This window comes from Lucilia cuprina, chromosome 4, assembly GCF_022045245.1.
Source record: "Lucilia cuprina isolate Lc7/37 chromosome 4, ASM2204524v1, whole genome shotgun sequence".
NCBI classification, from domain to species: Eukaryota; Metazoa; Arthropoda; class Insecta; order Diptera; family Calliphoridae; genus Lucilia; species Lucilia cuprina.
Window position 1 is genome coordinate 78744118 of NC_060952.1, and position 16703 is coordinate 78760820.

A 16703-nucleotide genomic window follows, 5' to 3' on the forward strand; every position below is an offset into this window, starting at 1 on the left:
GAAATATTTAATTAAACAACTTTGAATTTCATGTAATAAACAAAAAATAATTTTTATTAATTAAAAATATATAAATTTTTTATATATAAAAATTAACTTAAATATAATAATAAAAAATAAGAAGTTGCACTGGGGATTATTTATATTTAGCTTTGTTTTCTTTTTGATTTTTTTATAATTTAATAAAATTAAATTAAAATTTTGAATTTTTATAAAAAAAGAAAGTAGATAATTTAGAACCATCTTTAAGATGGTTGGTAAAAATAAAAATTAGAAATTCTTTGTAAAACCATAAAAATAAATTTATAATTAAATTGCCACAATAGTTATGTTTTCATTATTATAATTTTTTATAATTTTTTGTTGTTGTTTTTTTTTCTTTAATTAATTAAATCTAAAATAGTTTTGTTATTATTTTTTTCTCTCTTATATTTGGTATAAATTGTGCAAAAGAATTTTTTTTTTAAATTAAAAAAAAAATAATAATAAAATTATTAATTGCTAAATAGTGTAGTGTAGAGTATTTTTAAGATACAATTTTAACTTAAGAAATAAAGTTGTTTTGTATTATTTAATTAATTTTTGTTTAATATACAATTATTAAGTATTATTAAGTGCCTTTTACACACATACATACAATTTTCTTTGCTGTTTTTGTTTTTAATTTCTAAATAACTATAATTTAACTTTAACTATACAAAATGTTTGTAATTTGTTTTAATGTTCTTTTTTTTAATTATTTTACAATATAATTTTTACAGTTTTATTTTATTTATATCTACAACAACAATAAAAATAATAATGAAAAAGAAAATTATTACGTTTTACGTAATTAAAATTTTGTTTATTAAATTATTTTTAAATTATGTTAAGAAGATATGTTATGAAATATAGGGTAATCTGTAAAAAAAAACGCTAGCATTTCAAATACAAAATGACTTCAATTTGTGTTGTAAATAGAAACAGCTAAAATATAATTAAATTTAAATAAATTAAGTAAAAACAACTGAAATATTTAGGAGCTAAAAACTATTTACAAAATGAAGAAATTAGAAATATTTTAACTATTCTTTTATACATTTTTTGCTATTTAAAATTACAAATTTAATTTAATTCTTTTTTTTTTGGTTTTTATATATTTTTTGTAATTTTTTTTTCATTTTCTTTTTTTCAGATTTTTTCAATTTCTTTTGTTTAAATAATAAATTATATTACTTGACATCCACTATAAGAGGAACTTCACTGATATCGATTAAATTTGGTGACGTAACTGGCTCAACATGGTGGTGAAGCTGATGATGGTGAAGATGCTCATGATTGTGATGAGAATGTAGATGATGATGATGATGTATATGATGTGGGTGAAGATGACCAGTAGCAATATCAAGAGTTGTAGCATTTGACGATATAAGTGATGCCGTATTAACTAGAGTTATAGATGGTGATGTTGTGGCAGCTGATGAGACCGACGACAACAATGACGAAGATGATGAAGTGGTTGATGTTGTTGACGAGGCTGATGATAATGCTGAAGATACCAAAGCTGTTGCCGTTGTATTGCTTTGAAGTGACGGTTCATTGTTAAGTGGTGAAGAGTTTTTGGATAATCTTGTTAAATCATGTTCATCATTACTACTGCTGCTGCTACTGCTGGCATTAATCGCATTTTGACAATTAGCCATTAAAGCGATACGTTGTTGCTGCTGTTGCAAACATTGATTTGCATTTACTGCAGCAGCTGCCATCATCATGGCAGCATCACAATAATTTGTCAACATTGCTGTACTGGCAGAAGCCTGCATGGCTGCTGCTGATGTGGCATAAGTTGAAGTATTAGCCATTAAAGCGGTTTGTGTTAATTGATGATGATATTCATTACCAAAAAATGTTGCACCATAATTAACAGCACCGACACCGTTACTAGCAACACCACCACTACCACCGCTACCCGTATTCGTCATATCATTTGGACTAACCGCACCTGTTTCTTCGCCTATTGAGGATGTTGTCGTTGTGGCTGTTGTTGTTGTAGCAACATTTGTATTATTACTATTAGTATTACTATTATTATTACTTGGTGGTAAACTTGTTTGTATAGCATTTAAAACATAACTATTGCTGCTGACATGTCCATGACTACTATTTGAAAAGTCATTTGCATTTACATTACCAACGCCAATACCAACAATTGCACCACCATGTGTATAGGCATGTGTATGTTGCATTTGAACGGGTGCTGCTGCATTAAGCGTTTGCTGGTGTTGTTGCTGCTGCTGTTGATGTTGTTGTTGTGTGGTTGTTGCAACTGCTGCTGCAGCTGCTACGGCAGCAGCGGATGATCAAGTTGTTGTCAATTGTCTCCACATTGTATGTCACATCGATGGTAAGTAAGGCCAAGAGAAACTGTTACCGGACAATAACATGTCACGTATCAGTGTTTCAATGGGTGTTTTACCGACTAGACGGACAAAAAATAATTGTTCAATGACCTGAAATGAAACGAGTAATAAGAAAATTAATGGATTTGGTTAAAGATAAATAAAAGTTATTGAAATTTCTTATGTTACAAGATAATTTATATCTGAACGGATTTTTACAATGTTTCCAGTTAAATTTTTAATTACGCAATTTGTTTAACATATTTTTAGTTTCAATTAATTTTTATTTTAAATTTCTGTTTATAATAAATGAAATATCCTGTTTAACAAATAGCTTTTTCACAATAAAACGATTAGCAAAGCCACCTACACTGAAAATAATCCTTGCTCACCCTTACAAACTGTTTGTTATTAATTTAGCAAAAAAGCTATTTATTTTGTAGCAAAAACTTGGTACCTATATAACCACTTACTTTTCATTACATACTTTTTGTATTACTTGTAAGTACATTTATACGTAAGTACTTTACTTTGAGTGTTGCATGTGAGCGACCTTTATGCATTTAAAACAAAACTACTTTTAAAGTAACTATTTGTAAGTAGTTATTTAAGTAGTAACTTGTAAGCGAGCGTGGTAAGTATTTTCCTCCAAAGTGCCTTTTGATGTTAATTACAAGGTGGCGAAAAGTTTTTTAACTCATTACTTTTCAATGTTAGTTGTTACTGGTCAAGTAAGCGGGTAAAATTCCAAAAATTTACTTACTTACACAATATCATATAAAATCATTGGGATATCTACTACAATCGCTTACAAGAAAAAATTTTATCTTATGAAAAAGCGTATAAAGCATCAATTCAACTTCACGGAGAAGATAACTAAAGAATTATAAGAACTTTTTATAACACATTACTAACAAAACGTTATTAGACTACTTCTATGTAATCAGAGTGATATGCAGTGGTCATTAAAGAGTATGTTAATAGGTTAGTGTTAAACACTTGAAAGTCATAACTCTTTGCTGGCTTTGTATAAACAGTTAGTTTTAAAGGAGAATGTAGAGCAGTTTCGGATCCACAGGGAGAAGGGAAATCTGATAAAACCCCTTAAAACACAACCTCAACTGGAATCTTTAAACAAAATCATAAGAAAGATTCTCAAAGACTCGAAAATCTAGCACATATTTAGATCTAAATATTTGAAAGCTTTGAACATTACATTTTTTTGAAGATTTCCCTTCAATGGAAAGCGAGATCAAGACGTTCAAAATTAGGGTAACACAAAGTAGATCGCATAGAACTGGTTCACACTGGGAAACATTTGTTGAGAAACTTTTTATTTTGTGTGTGAAAGTAAGAGATGGTTGACATATCTTTCTTTTACTCACACACACACAAATCAAAAGTTTCCCAAAATAAGTTTACCAGTGTGAACCAGGTCATAAACTTTGAATGAAGGATGTTCTCATAAATTTAATTAACCAGACTTTGATGTACTAAGACCACACACTGAGCGATAAAAATACGTTTTCAAATTATACACGACTGTTACCAAATTGACACCAAAGTGTGTATAATTTTCCAATAACATCCGTTGTCAAAGTATATACATACGTACAAAAACACTATGTTGTCAAAATTGACACAATTCGTTGTCGGAATTTAAATTTTATACACATCCGTTGTCTAAATTAATAACAAACGTCGTAAGCTGACAACGGATTGTATCAATTTCAGTAATTTTTTTTCCCCTTTGTGCACCATTATGGGACCACAACTTTTTAAAGTTAACTGTATATAAAAAATATTACTTACTTGTGACGAAACCGTTCTTAAAGATGGCAGCCTTAATAATAATTTACCAAATCGTGTGGGTTGATTTGGATACTGTGTCCTACAATATTCCTCTAAAGCACACTGGGATTTTTCTTGCAGGGATTCTATATGTGTAACATCTGATAAACCACAAGCATCTAAAAATTGTATTAAAAATAACAAAAATAAACATTATTAGAAAAACAAATTAATTATTTTTAAATTAAATCTATAATAGAGCTTTTAATAATATTTTACTTAAATATTTGTCATACTTTAAACAATATATAACTGCTTTGAACCTGCTTAAAACCGCTTTCAATAAAATACAAATGATGTCGTCATTTAAACATTATTTTGAGAATCCAGAGGCTACTTTAATTAAAACTAATCAAATGTAAATGAAAACTGTATGTATAAAATTTCCGGGGAGCAAAAAATATAAATAAATAAAATAAACATTATTAAAATGTTTATTTTTTCTAATAAAACTAATAAAAGAAATATAAAAATTTGACTTTTAATAGTCTTAAAAGAAAGACTTTATCTAAGTTTTAGAGACTGTGCTATAGGAAAAAATACTACTGTTTTAAAACTTAACATTTGGTTCCTCTAACCATTTATTCGTAGAGTTTTTTTTTTGTCATAAAAATTTGCAAATAAAAAAACAAAAAGTGTTAAACCTCTAATCATAGTTATCATTCGTACAAAAAAAAAAATGTTATTTTTAACTGCAACTTTAACGTTTCTTCTAGCAAACGACGCGACATATTATTTACCACATATTTATGGTCGATTTAAGTGGACATTAATTGATAGTTTTATATGTCTGAACAATTGCCTCTTTAGTATGGAGTGTAAATAAAATATTTTATTTTAAATAAAAATATACGATATATTGATGTCATTGCAAAACTAAACATAATTTTGGGGTTTATGTTGGTTTAATAGGAGGATTTTAAATAACGTCAAGTAAAATAAGACATTAAAAGTTATTGAAATTTTATTTTATAAATAATATCTTGGAAAATATATTAAGTATTAAAAGAATGAAAAATATTTATATATAATTTAAAAAAAAATTAACAAAAACTTTTAGAATATTCACAAGATAAAAATTGTTAATAAATTTAAAAAATTTTCCTCTTTTTGCCATAAATAGCTTTTTAAACAAAAAATAATGTTTGTTCTAATTTTTTAGTTTTAATTTTTCTCATTAGTTTCCTTAAAAAATTGCTTTGCCATTATTATAAAATAATTTTTCAATAAAATTAATGTTTGGCTTAAGCAAACAATTTGTTTTAGCAAATTTAAAATTATGTTTTAAAATAAGTTAGAGAAACAAAAAATTAATGATTTTTAATGCAAAATACACATTTTAGATCAAGTTTATTATGAAAAAAACACAGCATGAATAGGCAAGTGAATTGATCGGTTATGAGTTGGTGAGTGGTTCATACACTAGAGACTTGTTTAACAAGTATGCACAAATTTTTAGAAATTTTTATTTATCTATTTGAAGCAGGCATCGGCATAGAGTGACAAAATAGCTTTTTGTTTGTAAAAATTCTCAAAAGCTTTTAATTTATTTAAAGTAGACATCGACAGAGAGAGGTAAATGAGATTTCTGGTTGTTTTTTATAAGTATGTTTGAATATAAATACATTTGAAATCAAGAGAGAGGAGCTTTTGCGTATCATTGGTTTAAAGGCATTTGAGATTTTCTCTGGGCTTTTAATTTGATCACAGCGTTTGCTTTTCTCGCTTAAACTTATCTGTAGCAATATGTTCAAAGCAATTAAGAAGAATATGGAAATGGGCAAAGAGCTCTGATATCACTCTGTGCTATCCTCTTTCTCTATTGCTAGCTTTCAAAAGGGTTTATTTTATAAAAATGGGAGCATACGTTTGAAATACATTCTAAGCAGTTAAAGGAATTAATATAGAGATAGGCAGATAGCTCTTCTATAAATCTTCTTTCCCTATCATCTTTAAAAGTAAGCTTTCCAATGTTATTTTTTTAAACTCACACAAACTCAAAATGTGAGTATACCTTTAAAATACATTAAAATCTAATAGATTTTTATACAATTGTGAGTACAATAAAGCTCTTAAAAGGCTCCTTGTCAATTGCAGATTTAAGGCTTTCTAAGATTTCGAATTGATCTTTAGCTTTCGCCCTTTTTTGTCAAACACTTTTGTAATAATCCATTGCAAGCAATTTTAAAAGCAACAACTTTTAGAGCGGATATAGGCAAAGAGCTTTTTTTCTGAGCGCTGAATTTCCTTCTTTAAAATATCAATAGAGGTTCATTGAAACACGTTCTCGACCCTTTTTACTTACAAACTTTCTTGCCCTGTATCGTTCACATACAGGACCTTATATATGCATGAGTATAAAACCCATAGAATACCTTTCGAAGATCGTTATCTCTTAACTCTAGAAACTATCCATAGATATCTATTTAGTAAAGCACAACTTCGATTGGAATATTTAAAATATTCATAAAAAATATAATAATAATAATGATTCTCGAATTTAGATGATCTAGTTTAGATTTAGATCGAAACATTTTAAATGCTTTGAAAATTATATTCTTTTTGAATAATTTCTTTCAATAGAGAGTGAGAACAAGAAGTTTCAGAAGATCAACACAGTGTAGATCGCATACACTTTGTATAAATGAAGTCACTTGATTCTTAAATTGTGTTATTTCGAACGAATAAAGCTTATGCTAAATTTGCTAAAGCAGGCTTAAGTGTACTAAGACCACACTATTATGGTTTATTGAGAGGCGTGAAAAATGTATCATGTAAGTTCGATTATATGCGTCTGGCCAGAAAAAAATAAATTTTATAATAAAAAAGAAAATCGCAAAAATGTTTAAACCACAAAACGCAAATACACACATAAATCTTTATGATTGGAAAACTAATTTCAGTATTGAACAGCGGTATATGTAAGAATTAAATTGTGTAATTTATATAAAACTTCAGATACTATACAATGTAAATGTAATTTATCTTAAAGTAATATATAAAAATAAAAAAGCTAAACAAATAACAAGATTTTAGAAAACTGATAAAAAACTTTAAAAGCATTTACTTTAGATATTAAAATAAAATTCTAATTAATATAAAATATATTAAAATTTTATAACTCTTAACCAAATAAAACGAACTGTGTGAGAATTATTTATTTTCTCTATTTTCCTCTTAAAGCAGCCTGCAACAAAAGAAATTGATCGCCTTAAACATTAAAACCATTAACAATTAATAAACGAAAACAACACGATTATAAAACAGTAATAATACTTAATAAAATGTTTTCTTTTTTTATTTCCATCAAACTGCTATTATAGCCGTAGTTTAGGAAATAGAAAACGTTCTCCGAAAGAAAACTGTTGTGATCACTAAAATCACTCAACTTAACAATAATTGTCAATTGACTTTCTATTAAACCAATAAAGTTGGTCACTAAAATCATGTACTCCCAGACAATTTGAAATCAAAAACCCAACCAACAACCACCACTCTTAAGTAAGTAGACTTATGTTGAGAAAACACCAAAAAACTATAAAGAAGAAACTAAAGTAAAAAATTGCAAATATAAAGAAACGTATCGTTAAAATTAGTTGGAGTATAGACCTAAAGCCGCAAATAGTTATTGCCAGAAACCGTGATACTCTATAGAGAAATTGAATTGATTTTTATAGACGAAAAGTAATAAAACAGTAACAAATACAGCAATAGAGTAAGACAGTCATAAGATGGGGGTGTTGGTAAAATTCCCGAAACAGTATAGATAAAAAAACAAAAGAACAGAGGTAAAATAAAAATTTCTTTCTTAGGAAGCAGAGTACAAAAGAAAGAAATCAAAATTTCATGACATACACACGCTACAATGTAAGGTATTTGCAGAAGTGTTAAATAGCGTATTAATCAATGACTTGAAGATCTATTCAAGATTAAAAGAATTTTTCTATATTTCTATAAAAATTTTGTTTTCACAGGAAAACTTTTGAGAGATTTTTCCAAAAATGTTCTATAAAAAATTTTCGATAAGTTCTATATTTCTTTATAACAATTTTTATAAAATTTCTATTTTCTTTAGAAAATTTTCGAAAATTTCTTTTTTTTAGAAAACTTTCGATAAATTTTGAATTTAAAAAAAATCGATAATTTTTCATTTTTGTAGAAAATATTTAATAAATTTTTTGTCTTTGTAAAATTTTCTCCTTTTTTAAAAGATTTTCCATAAATTTTAAGTTTCTTTAGAAGACTTTTGATAAATTTTCCATTTTTTTTAGAAAATTTTCTATTTCTTTAGAAAATTTTCGATTAATTTTCTATTTCTTTAGAAAATTTTCGATAAATTTACTATTTCTTTAGAAAATTTTAGATAAATTTTCTACTTCTTTAGAAAATTTTCGATAAATTTTCTATTTCTTTAGAAAATTTTCGATAAATTTCCTACTTTTTAGAAAATTTTATACTTCTTTAGAAAATTTTCGATAAATTTTATATTTCTTTAGAAAATTTTAGATAAATTTTCTACTTCTTTAGAAAATTTTCGATAAATTTTATATTTCTCTAGAAAATTTTCTACTTCTTTAGAAAACTTTCGATAAATTTTCTACCTCTTGAGAAAATTTCGATTAATTTTGTATGTCTTTAGAAAATTTTCCATAAATTTTATATATCTTTAGAAAATTTTTTCTCTTTCTTTTTCTTGGACCCGCCCTCAGGGATGACCCCTACTCATGCAGTGCATTGTGCTGGAACTACGAAAGTAGTTTATGGGAGGGAGGATAGAGGAAGTAGTAAATCTATTCACCTCATAAGTGACGGGTAATACTTCTACAGGAAGTTTTATCCACATACGAACAGTGCGGCTGAATTTTCCTTGTAATGTGTTGCGCGGTCAATCGAAAACAAATGGATGTGTTTTTGATGAGAATCGTGTACAGCTTAAAAATTTACGGGTATCGGGAACGAGTTTCTTAATTTGAGAGGAAGACATTCCATTATAAAATCGATAGTACAGGGAAATGCACCTCACGTTGTAACGGAGCTTCAGTGAATTAATAGAGTTGGATACTAGACTTCGAAGCTCCGGTCCATACATGAGAATTGTATTCCATTTTCGATATAAAGAGTAAGTAGACCAGATAGAGTGAAAAGGCGTTTCAAAAAACCGAGACACTTATATACTTCTTTAGAGACTTGAAAACTGTCGCACTGTATTTTCATGACCAGATCATGAAAAAATTCCGATTCCTTAATATGAACACCACCCATAAATATAGATGGACCAACATCATACGCCATGTGTTTAAGTGTTAAAAAGCTACATTGAGTCCTTCGCATATTAAATTTGACTTCACTCAAAAATTTTTATCAAAAATTTTTATCAAGTAGTGATTAAGCGATTTACTCAATCTCTTGGGCTTGGATAGAATAGAATTGGAATTTTGACATAGAAGTTCATTTATGAAGAAAAAAAGTAGGGTAAGGGAAAGAACAGAGCCTTGCGTTACCCCTGCATTGATCTTGAACTCGTTATATATATATATGAAACCGTAAAGATTCCCTCAAAACCATAAAGACATCCTTTGAGAAAAGAATTCCTGCGCACAAGCTATAATAATTCCAAAAGATCAAAACTTTGATATGACAAAGTTGTCAACTAGAATCGCAACTAAAATTTATTACTTTACACTACTGCAACTATGAGTATAACATTACTTTTTTTTCCTTTAATCCATGGGTAGTCAAGCACTTAGTCAGCAGCTCTAACAAGTCATCTGCAAAGTGAAAGACATTCCTAATACCTGATTCTATATATACCATAAAAAAATGCATATAAACTGATTTACCGGCATTGAGGGTTTGGGAGGGAAAATAGAAAAAAAAGCAAAAAAATTTCCCAACTGTTGTGAGTAGTAAACCTAGTTTGAACTTGGATTATTTTAGATTTTTTTTATATAGGATTTTTTTCCTATATACAGTACGTATGTGTAGGTTCAGTTTACTGTGTATAAGTTGTAGTTTTTATTCTAGATATTGTTGCTGTTGTTGTTAAAAAAGTTCAATGCAGTATTTTTGCCGTATTTTTTCTTTTTTTTTGTTAGTTCGTATTTTGAAAAGATCGTGACCGCATGTCTTAAATGCATAATGACCGTAAATGCATTTAAAGTTTGATGCCACAGCTAAAGCCACAATAAACTCTCGAGTGCATCAAGCAAGAAAACAGTTGAACAACAACAGCAACAACAAATATTGCCAACAAGAATAAAATCTCTACTTTAAAACTTATGTTACAATATTTTTCAAACTATGAATGTAGTTATTTTTTTTTCTCTCTCTCTTAAACATAAAAGAAAATGTTTATATAGAAATAAACCCAAAAACCCAAAATCTCACTGATAAAAAAAAATTGAGTTTCTTGACAAAATATGATGGTGTAGAAAAGGTTAAACCGTTTTTGAGTATTTATAAATTGTAGCATAAAATTTATAGCATTTATATATTTATTTCTTTACTTTTATTACTTAAAAGAATATTTATTTATTTGTTTTTGATAATTTTTTTTGTTCATATATCTGCTCAAAGTAATATATTTTATAGAAAAGTTTATAACTTTATTAGTTTTGTTAATAACACGTTTCTTTAATAGTCAACTGCCAATCGCTTTTTTTTAATTTTGCTTTGAATTCGTTGAATAGTTGAGTTTTGAGGTCAGAGTACAATTGAATTTATGAACAATTGCTTTTTAATGAAAGGTATAAGATAGTATGTAAGATATTAGTTATATTTAAGTATGTATATATTTTAAATACCCTGTACCATTAATACCCTATATCAGTATTTTTTAATCAAAAAATGTGTTTGCTAACCTACAAAAATTCTCAACTAATAAACATGTTTCAAGAAAAACTAAAATTTAAATATTTTATCCTGCAGCTAATTAATCAGCCTCAGTTTCCACACTTAACAATAGATGTCTCCTGATGATATATATATTTTTACTTTCTAAAAATACCTCCTATAGATGGCGCTTTATTAAGTAGCGTATATCTAATTCGTTGTATTTGTTACACGCTAAGAAATATTGCATCTCATATATACATTTATTATTGCCTGTCATTAAATCTGTTAAAATATTTTTTAAATTGTATTACTTGTATTAATTACGAATACTAATGATTTAATACATTTATTACTGTTAATACTTAATGCATTTACTGTAAAACACATGCTAAAAACAAAAACAAATTCTTGATATATTATATTATTGACGTTACAACAAAAGAAAAACATGTTTAATTTGGTATTTTTTTTTTGTTCAAAAAGATTGTTGTTAAATAAATAAGTGGAAAAAATTGTTTTGTATATTTTAAGTGTTCAAGTCAAATTCAGAAGAATAACTTTTGATTTGCATAAAAATTTACTACAAAAATATACTAGTTAGTTCCCCCAACTATATGGTAGATAGTGTACAGTTTAAGGTCAATATTGGCAATACTTTAATTTCCGAATTTAAACGATTTGACGCATACATTAGACCCGTTTGAATGCAATAGATTCTATATAGAACTGAAAAAGGGAAACATGATTCTTTCCACGAATGATCGATCGATACAATCTTTTATATTCAAATTTGAACGATTTTGTTTATTCAATAAATACAACTTGCAACAGTTCTAAAATCAGGGTGTTGTATGGATTCATCTATATTATGGCGAAAATACAAGTGAATACAATGAAATAGGGAAACATAATTCTTTCAACGGTCGTAATTGTTACGATGTCCTGTTAATTGAAGGACAATCCCTATTAACACTTTCACGTTTACGGGACACCGGTGTCCCAAGATTTTTTAAATTTTCTCGATTTTGAGCTTAATTTTGAGTACACAGCTACAGTAAATGGTTGAAGAAAAATAAGGTTTTTTTTAGAATTTGATTTCACTACATGCTAAAAAGGATAATATCCTGCGATAACCTTCGAAAACACATTTTCCATTTTCATCAAAAATCATCAATATACGTCAAAATAAAGTGTGTGGTGAAAAATCCAGCAGTTTAGTTTTGTGCGTGAAAGGGTTAATGATAAAATCCGGAGCATTTCATTGTTGGACTTATTTTCAGAGCTGGTCCAATGGCATTAGTGTATGAATAGTCTCTTTTCTAGTTTGTTGATTAGTAGGTGACCTAGTATATGAATAATTCTATGAAGTGTATGGATTAGATTATTAACTAGTGAATTAAGAGATCTATGAACAAGTTTATCGACAATGTAGTATATGATCTAATCCATTTATGAATTTGTGAACCAGTCAGTGAACTGGTCTATAAACTAGTCTACAAGCTATTCTATGTATGGGAAAGTCTGTACACTAGTCCATGAACTCATTTATAAATTAGTCTATTAGCTTCTCTAGTCGTAGACCTAGCCTATAAATTAGTCCATGAACGGTCATATGAACAAGTTTAGTATAATTTTTGACTAGTCTATGGACTAGTATATAAACTTATCTTTTTACTATTATCTGAACTCGTTTATGAACTAGTTACTTTGGACTTGTTTTCCGAGTAGTCTATAGAATAATATATGGGACAGTCGTTGGCCTAGTTTGTTGACTAGTCGGTGGCTTATTCTATTAACTATTGAACTAGTTTATGAACTTGTCCCTTAACAAGTCTTTGAACTAGTATATGAATTCAACCTTGTCTGCGTGTAATAGATGGACTGGTCTGCGGACGAGCTTATTGACTAGTTTTTTTCCTAGTCTATGAACTAGTCTATGTATTAGTGTATTGACTAGTCTGCGGAATAGTATATTGACTTGTTTTTGGACTAGTCTATGGACTAGCCAATGGATTTTTGTATAAACATGTTTTTAAACTAGTCTTATGAACTAATCAACGATTTGGTTCATGAACTATTTTATGGATTAGTGTACAGATTTGCTTTCTGTCTAAACTACGGACTTGTTTTTTGACTAGTCTACTAAACTTTAAACCGGTCAATGAAACTTTCTATGAACTTAGCAAAAATTTATAACTTAAAGTTTTCAAGAAGAGAATGTGAACTATAAGTTAATTTTTGTGAAGAATCTTTCATTTATATTCGAATTTGATAGAGACTTACCTTAATAAGTCTCTATCAAATTCTTTATTACGAAAATAATATTGTGCTTAAGTGATTTTGACTATATTATTATAAAAACTGTTGCAGCAAAGATGTTGTGGTCAAGCGTTTCTTATTAGGTACATCAAATAGGTCTTATATATACCTTCCTCAAGTGAAGAATATAAACTTTGAAAAGTGTCGCAAATCTAGACTTTATAAATAACTAGTCATTTACCTGTTCAGTTTCGGAACTATCAGTTTAGAATGAGTTTTTTATGCGGATTTTGGAAAGTATTATCTTGTTTATTTTGATATTGTTCTTAAGTGAATAGAAATTTTTGTGAATAGAAATTGGTAACTCTTAATAGGCCAATAAGCAAACTAATCATATCTATAAGCAACAACTGTTTTCAACTAATTTTCCACATAATTTGCACACTATTTAAATATAGGTCATTTTATTTGCAGACATATCTTTATCTACATAATATGACACATATATTTTTCATTCTAACTTGCCAACAGTCGACTTCCTAAATTACCGCTAACTTTAATTTTATTTCTAAACAAACATTGACAGCAACTTCTCTCCTTCAAGAAAGTAAATAAAAATATGCATAATAGAAGTAGAAGTATTGGCAATGTTAATGTTAAATCGTTTAGACATCGTTACATACACATTTTCCCGGAGTATCTTTCACAAACAACAACTGTTTAATGTAATAACGATTGTGTGTGTGTGTTTTTTTTTTTTATTTGCTTCCTTTAAACGTTTGTATTGGATTTTGAAGTTGTTTACTTCTTCTAGTATTGCTTTGGTAATAGCGATTGCAATTGCTTAAACTTATGTAAAAAAGTTTTGTCGTCTTGTTTTAGTTTTTTTTGCTTTTTGATTTTCTTGCAGAATCTTTAGCTAGAAAGATTTTTAATGCACATTTTGTCAGTGCGCCTTGTTGCATAAGCTGTTGCTGCTGCTGGAGAGGAGTAAAGGAGGAAGTAGCAGGGGTATCAGTGTGGTTGAAACATAAGCATTAAAAGAAAACAACATGTAAAGATTTGCTATGCTGTCCTTTACTTAAGCGACGACGTTTATTGACGTCAAGATTGCACATTATGAACATTAATACAACACTCGTTTATGTCGCTTATTTACAAGCAACGATCATCGTTTTCATTGTATCTACCACATTCATAGATACGTACGTACTACATACATATATACTCATACTGTAATGTAAAGTACTAAAGATACACTAGTGACTAGTGTGTACGTTGTACATTTGTGATTTTTTTTTTTTTTTTTTTTTTTTGCTAAATTTTTATGTTGAGTGCTTTTTTTGTTCGATTTTAGTTTTTCTTTGCCTGTTGGTCTTCACTAAAATAATGAAAATAATTTCACCAATTTTTAAGAGGCATAACATTGATGTTTCTTGTCGTTGATGTTGTTTTGTTGTTGTTGTTGCAGTAGTAGGAGATATGTTGTTTAACATAAAATATCAGAAATTGTTAAAAATTTTCAGTCAGGGTTTAGAATTTCCAATAACATTAAGTCTTTTTTTTACAAATAGTTTATAACTGGATTTAAATTTGATTTCGTCTTAGTCCATAAACATAATAAATTGTTTGTAAATTTTGCAAGTATTGATAAATTAAATGTGTGTTGTAAATTTTTTGGTGGGATTTGAAAAAGTTAGGGAGTAAGCACAGGAAACATTTTGGTGAATCATAAAGATTTCATTTAGATTTGGAAAGTATCCTTATAATGAAAAATAATCCATTTTTAAATTTATGAGAAAATAGAGTAATTACTTTTTTCGTAATATTCACGAAAATTTCATTTATAATAGGAAATATTATAACGTTAGTTTACGATAGTACCAAATATTTTTGTAAAATTTTTTTAAGCGAAATTAAACATTTAAAATATTAATTACATTATAATTATGGTATCCTATACGAGGCTCTTCTATAAAAGTCTAATATGAGACTAACTTGTGATCAGTTTCGACTCAGTTTTGTATATATTTTGAGTCATTTGATAGTCAAAACTCTTGTCGTTTAAGAATCATTTTTGCAAAATATTTTAGTAATTTTTGAGCTTTTTTTGTGTCATTTTTAGATTTGTTACAAATAAATAAATTATAATACCCAACCCACGACCCTTCTACAAGAATCTCTTATGAGCCTTACTTCTGATCAGTTCCGACTCATTTTTGTATCTTTTTGAGACATTTGGGAGTTGAAACTCTTGTCGTTTAAGAGTCATTTACGCATCATATTTTAGTAATTTTGAGCCATGAATATTTTCAGTATAGTTTATGTTATACAATTCCTTATAAGGGGAAAGCAGAAATTACTTTTTCTACCAACCAAAACTATATAGCTCTCAAAGGGCTTTTAATAATAAATAAATAAAAAAAATAAAAATTAATTAAATTTTACTTAAAAATAATAAATAAATAAACATAAAATAAATTATAATAAAAAATCCTAAATAATTAATAAATATAAATAATAAATGCCATGTTTTTTTTAATTTTTTCTTTGTTTAAACAAATAAATAAAAAAAGTTTATTGTAAATTTTGTTTATAAAGTAAAATATACATATAAACAAATATATGTAATAAAGATAATAAACAACAAAATTTTATTATTAAAAATAAAAACATTAATAAATATGTTAACAAATAATAAACAAATCACCAGAGTTAATATTACAATAAAAACAAAACCATAGGAAACCAAAATGCGTTTAATATGAAAAAAAACAATAACTGCCTCCTTGATGTTGTAAGCAATAAATGTTGCATGTTAGTTGGCCATGATATCCTTAAATCCTTGTAAATGGTAGGACATTAGTGGTTGTAGTATAAAGGAGAGAAATAGTAGTTGTTGATGGAGGTTATGGTGGTGATGTGGTAGTGGTAGTAATGGTAGTTGGTGTTGTAGTGTTAATTACAATATGAGTGCTTCACATTTACATTTTAATATTAACAAATGGATGTGTTGCATTTATGTTGTGGCATGTAGTAGTTGTTGTAGAATGATTATGCTGTTAGGAAAAGTGCTTTTTTATGTATATGTATGTGTGTGTGTGTGTGTGGGTGGGTGCATGTGGTAGTAAATAATTGCTTGGGAAAGTGTGTTATAGTTTTAGAAAAGAAAAAATGATAAGCTTTGCAAAAATGAAAAAAGAAAAATATTTATATTAATAAAAATGAAATAAAATTGATGGATTAATGTGATTTTATTTAAATTGAGTCTAATTAAATAATTCTTTCAATTTTGTTTAGCATTATTTAATTAAATTCAATTTATTTTAAGAACAAAAAAATGTGTTAATTTAAGCAGTTTTTCTTTAAGAAAAAAATGGT

At 27.5% G+C, this 16703-nt stretch overlaps 2 protein-coding genes across 2 annotated transcripts in view; both read right to left on the reverse strand.

Annotated features, from left to right (window-relative positions):
• Nucleotides 1-1103: 1103 nt before the first annotated feature.
• On the reverse strand, nt 1104-2225 carry LOC111675208 (uncharacterized protein DDB_G0271670-like). Its single transcript, XM_023435934.2, has one exon. It carries the CDS (start codon nt 2223-2225, stop codon nt 1212-1214), a length of 1014 nt encoding a protein of 337 aa, XP_023291702.2. The 3' UTR covers nt 1104-1211.
• Nucleotides 2226-2349: 124 nt separating this feature from the next.
• Nucleotides 2350-16703, reverse strand: part of LOC111675207 (steroid receptor seven-up, isoforms B/C) — a 38213-nt gene continuing 23859 nt past the window's right edge. The window contains exons 4-5 of the mRNA XM_023435933.2: nt 4191-4348; nt 2350-2489 (exon numbers count right to left, since the gene is read on the reverse strand). Coding sequence (XP_023291701.1) covers nt 2373-2489; nt 4191-4348 — 275 coding nt within the window. The 3' untranslated portion in view covers nt 2350-2372. The remainder of the gene's footprint in view (nt 2490-4190; nt 4349-16703) is intronic.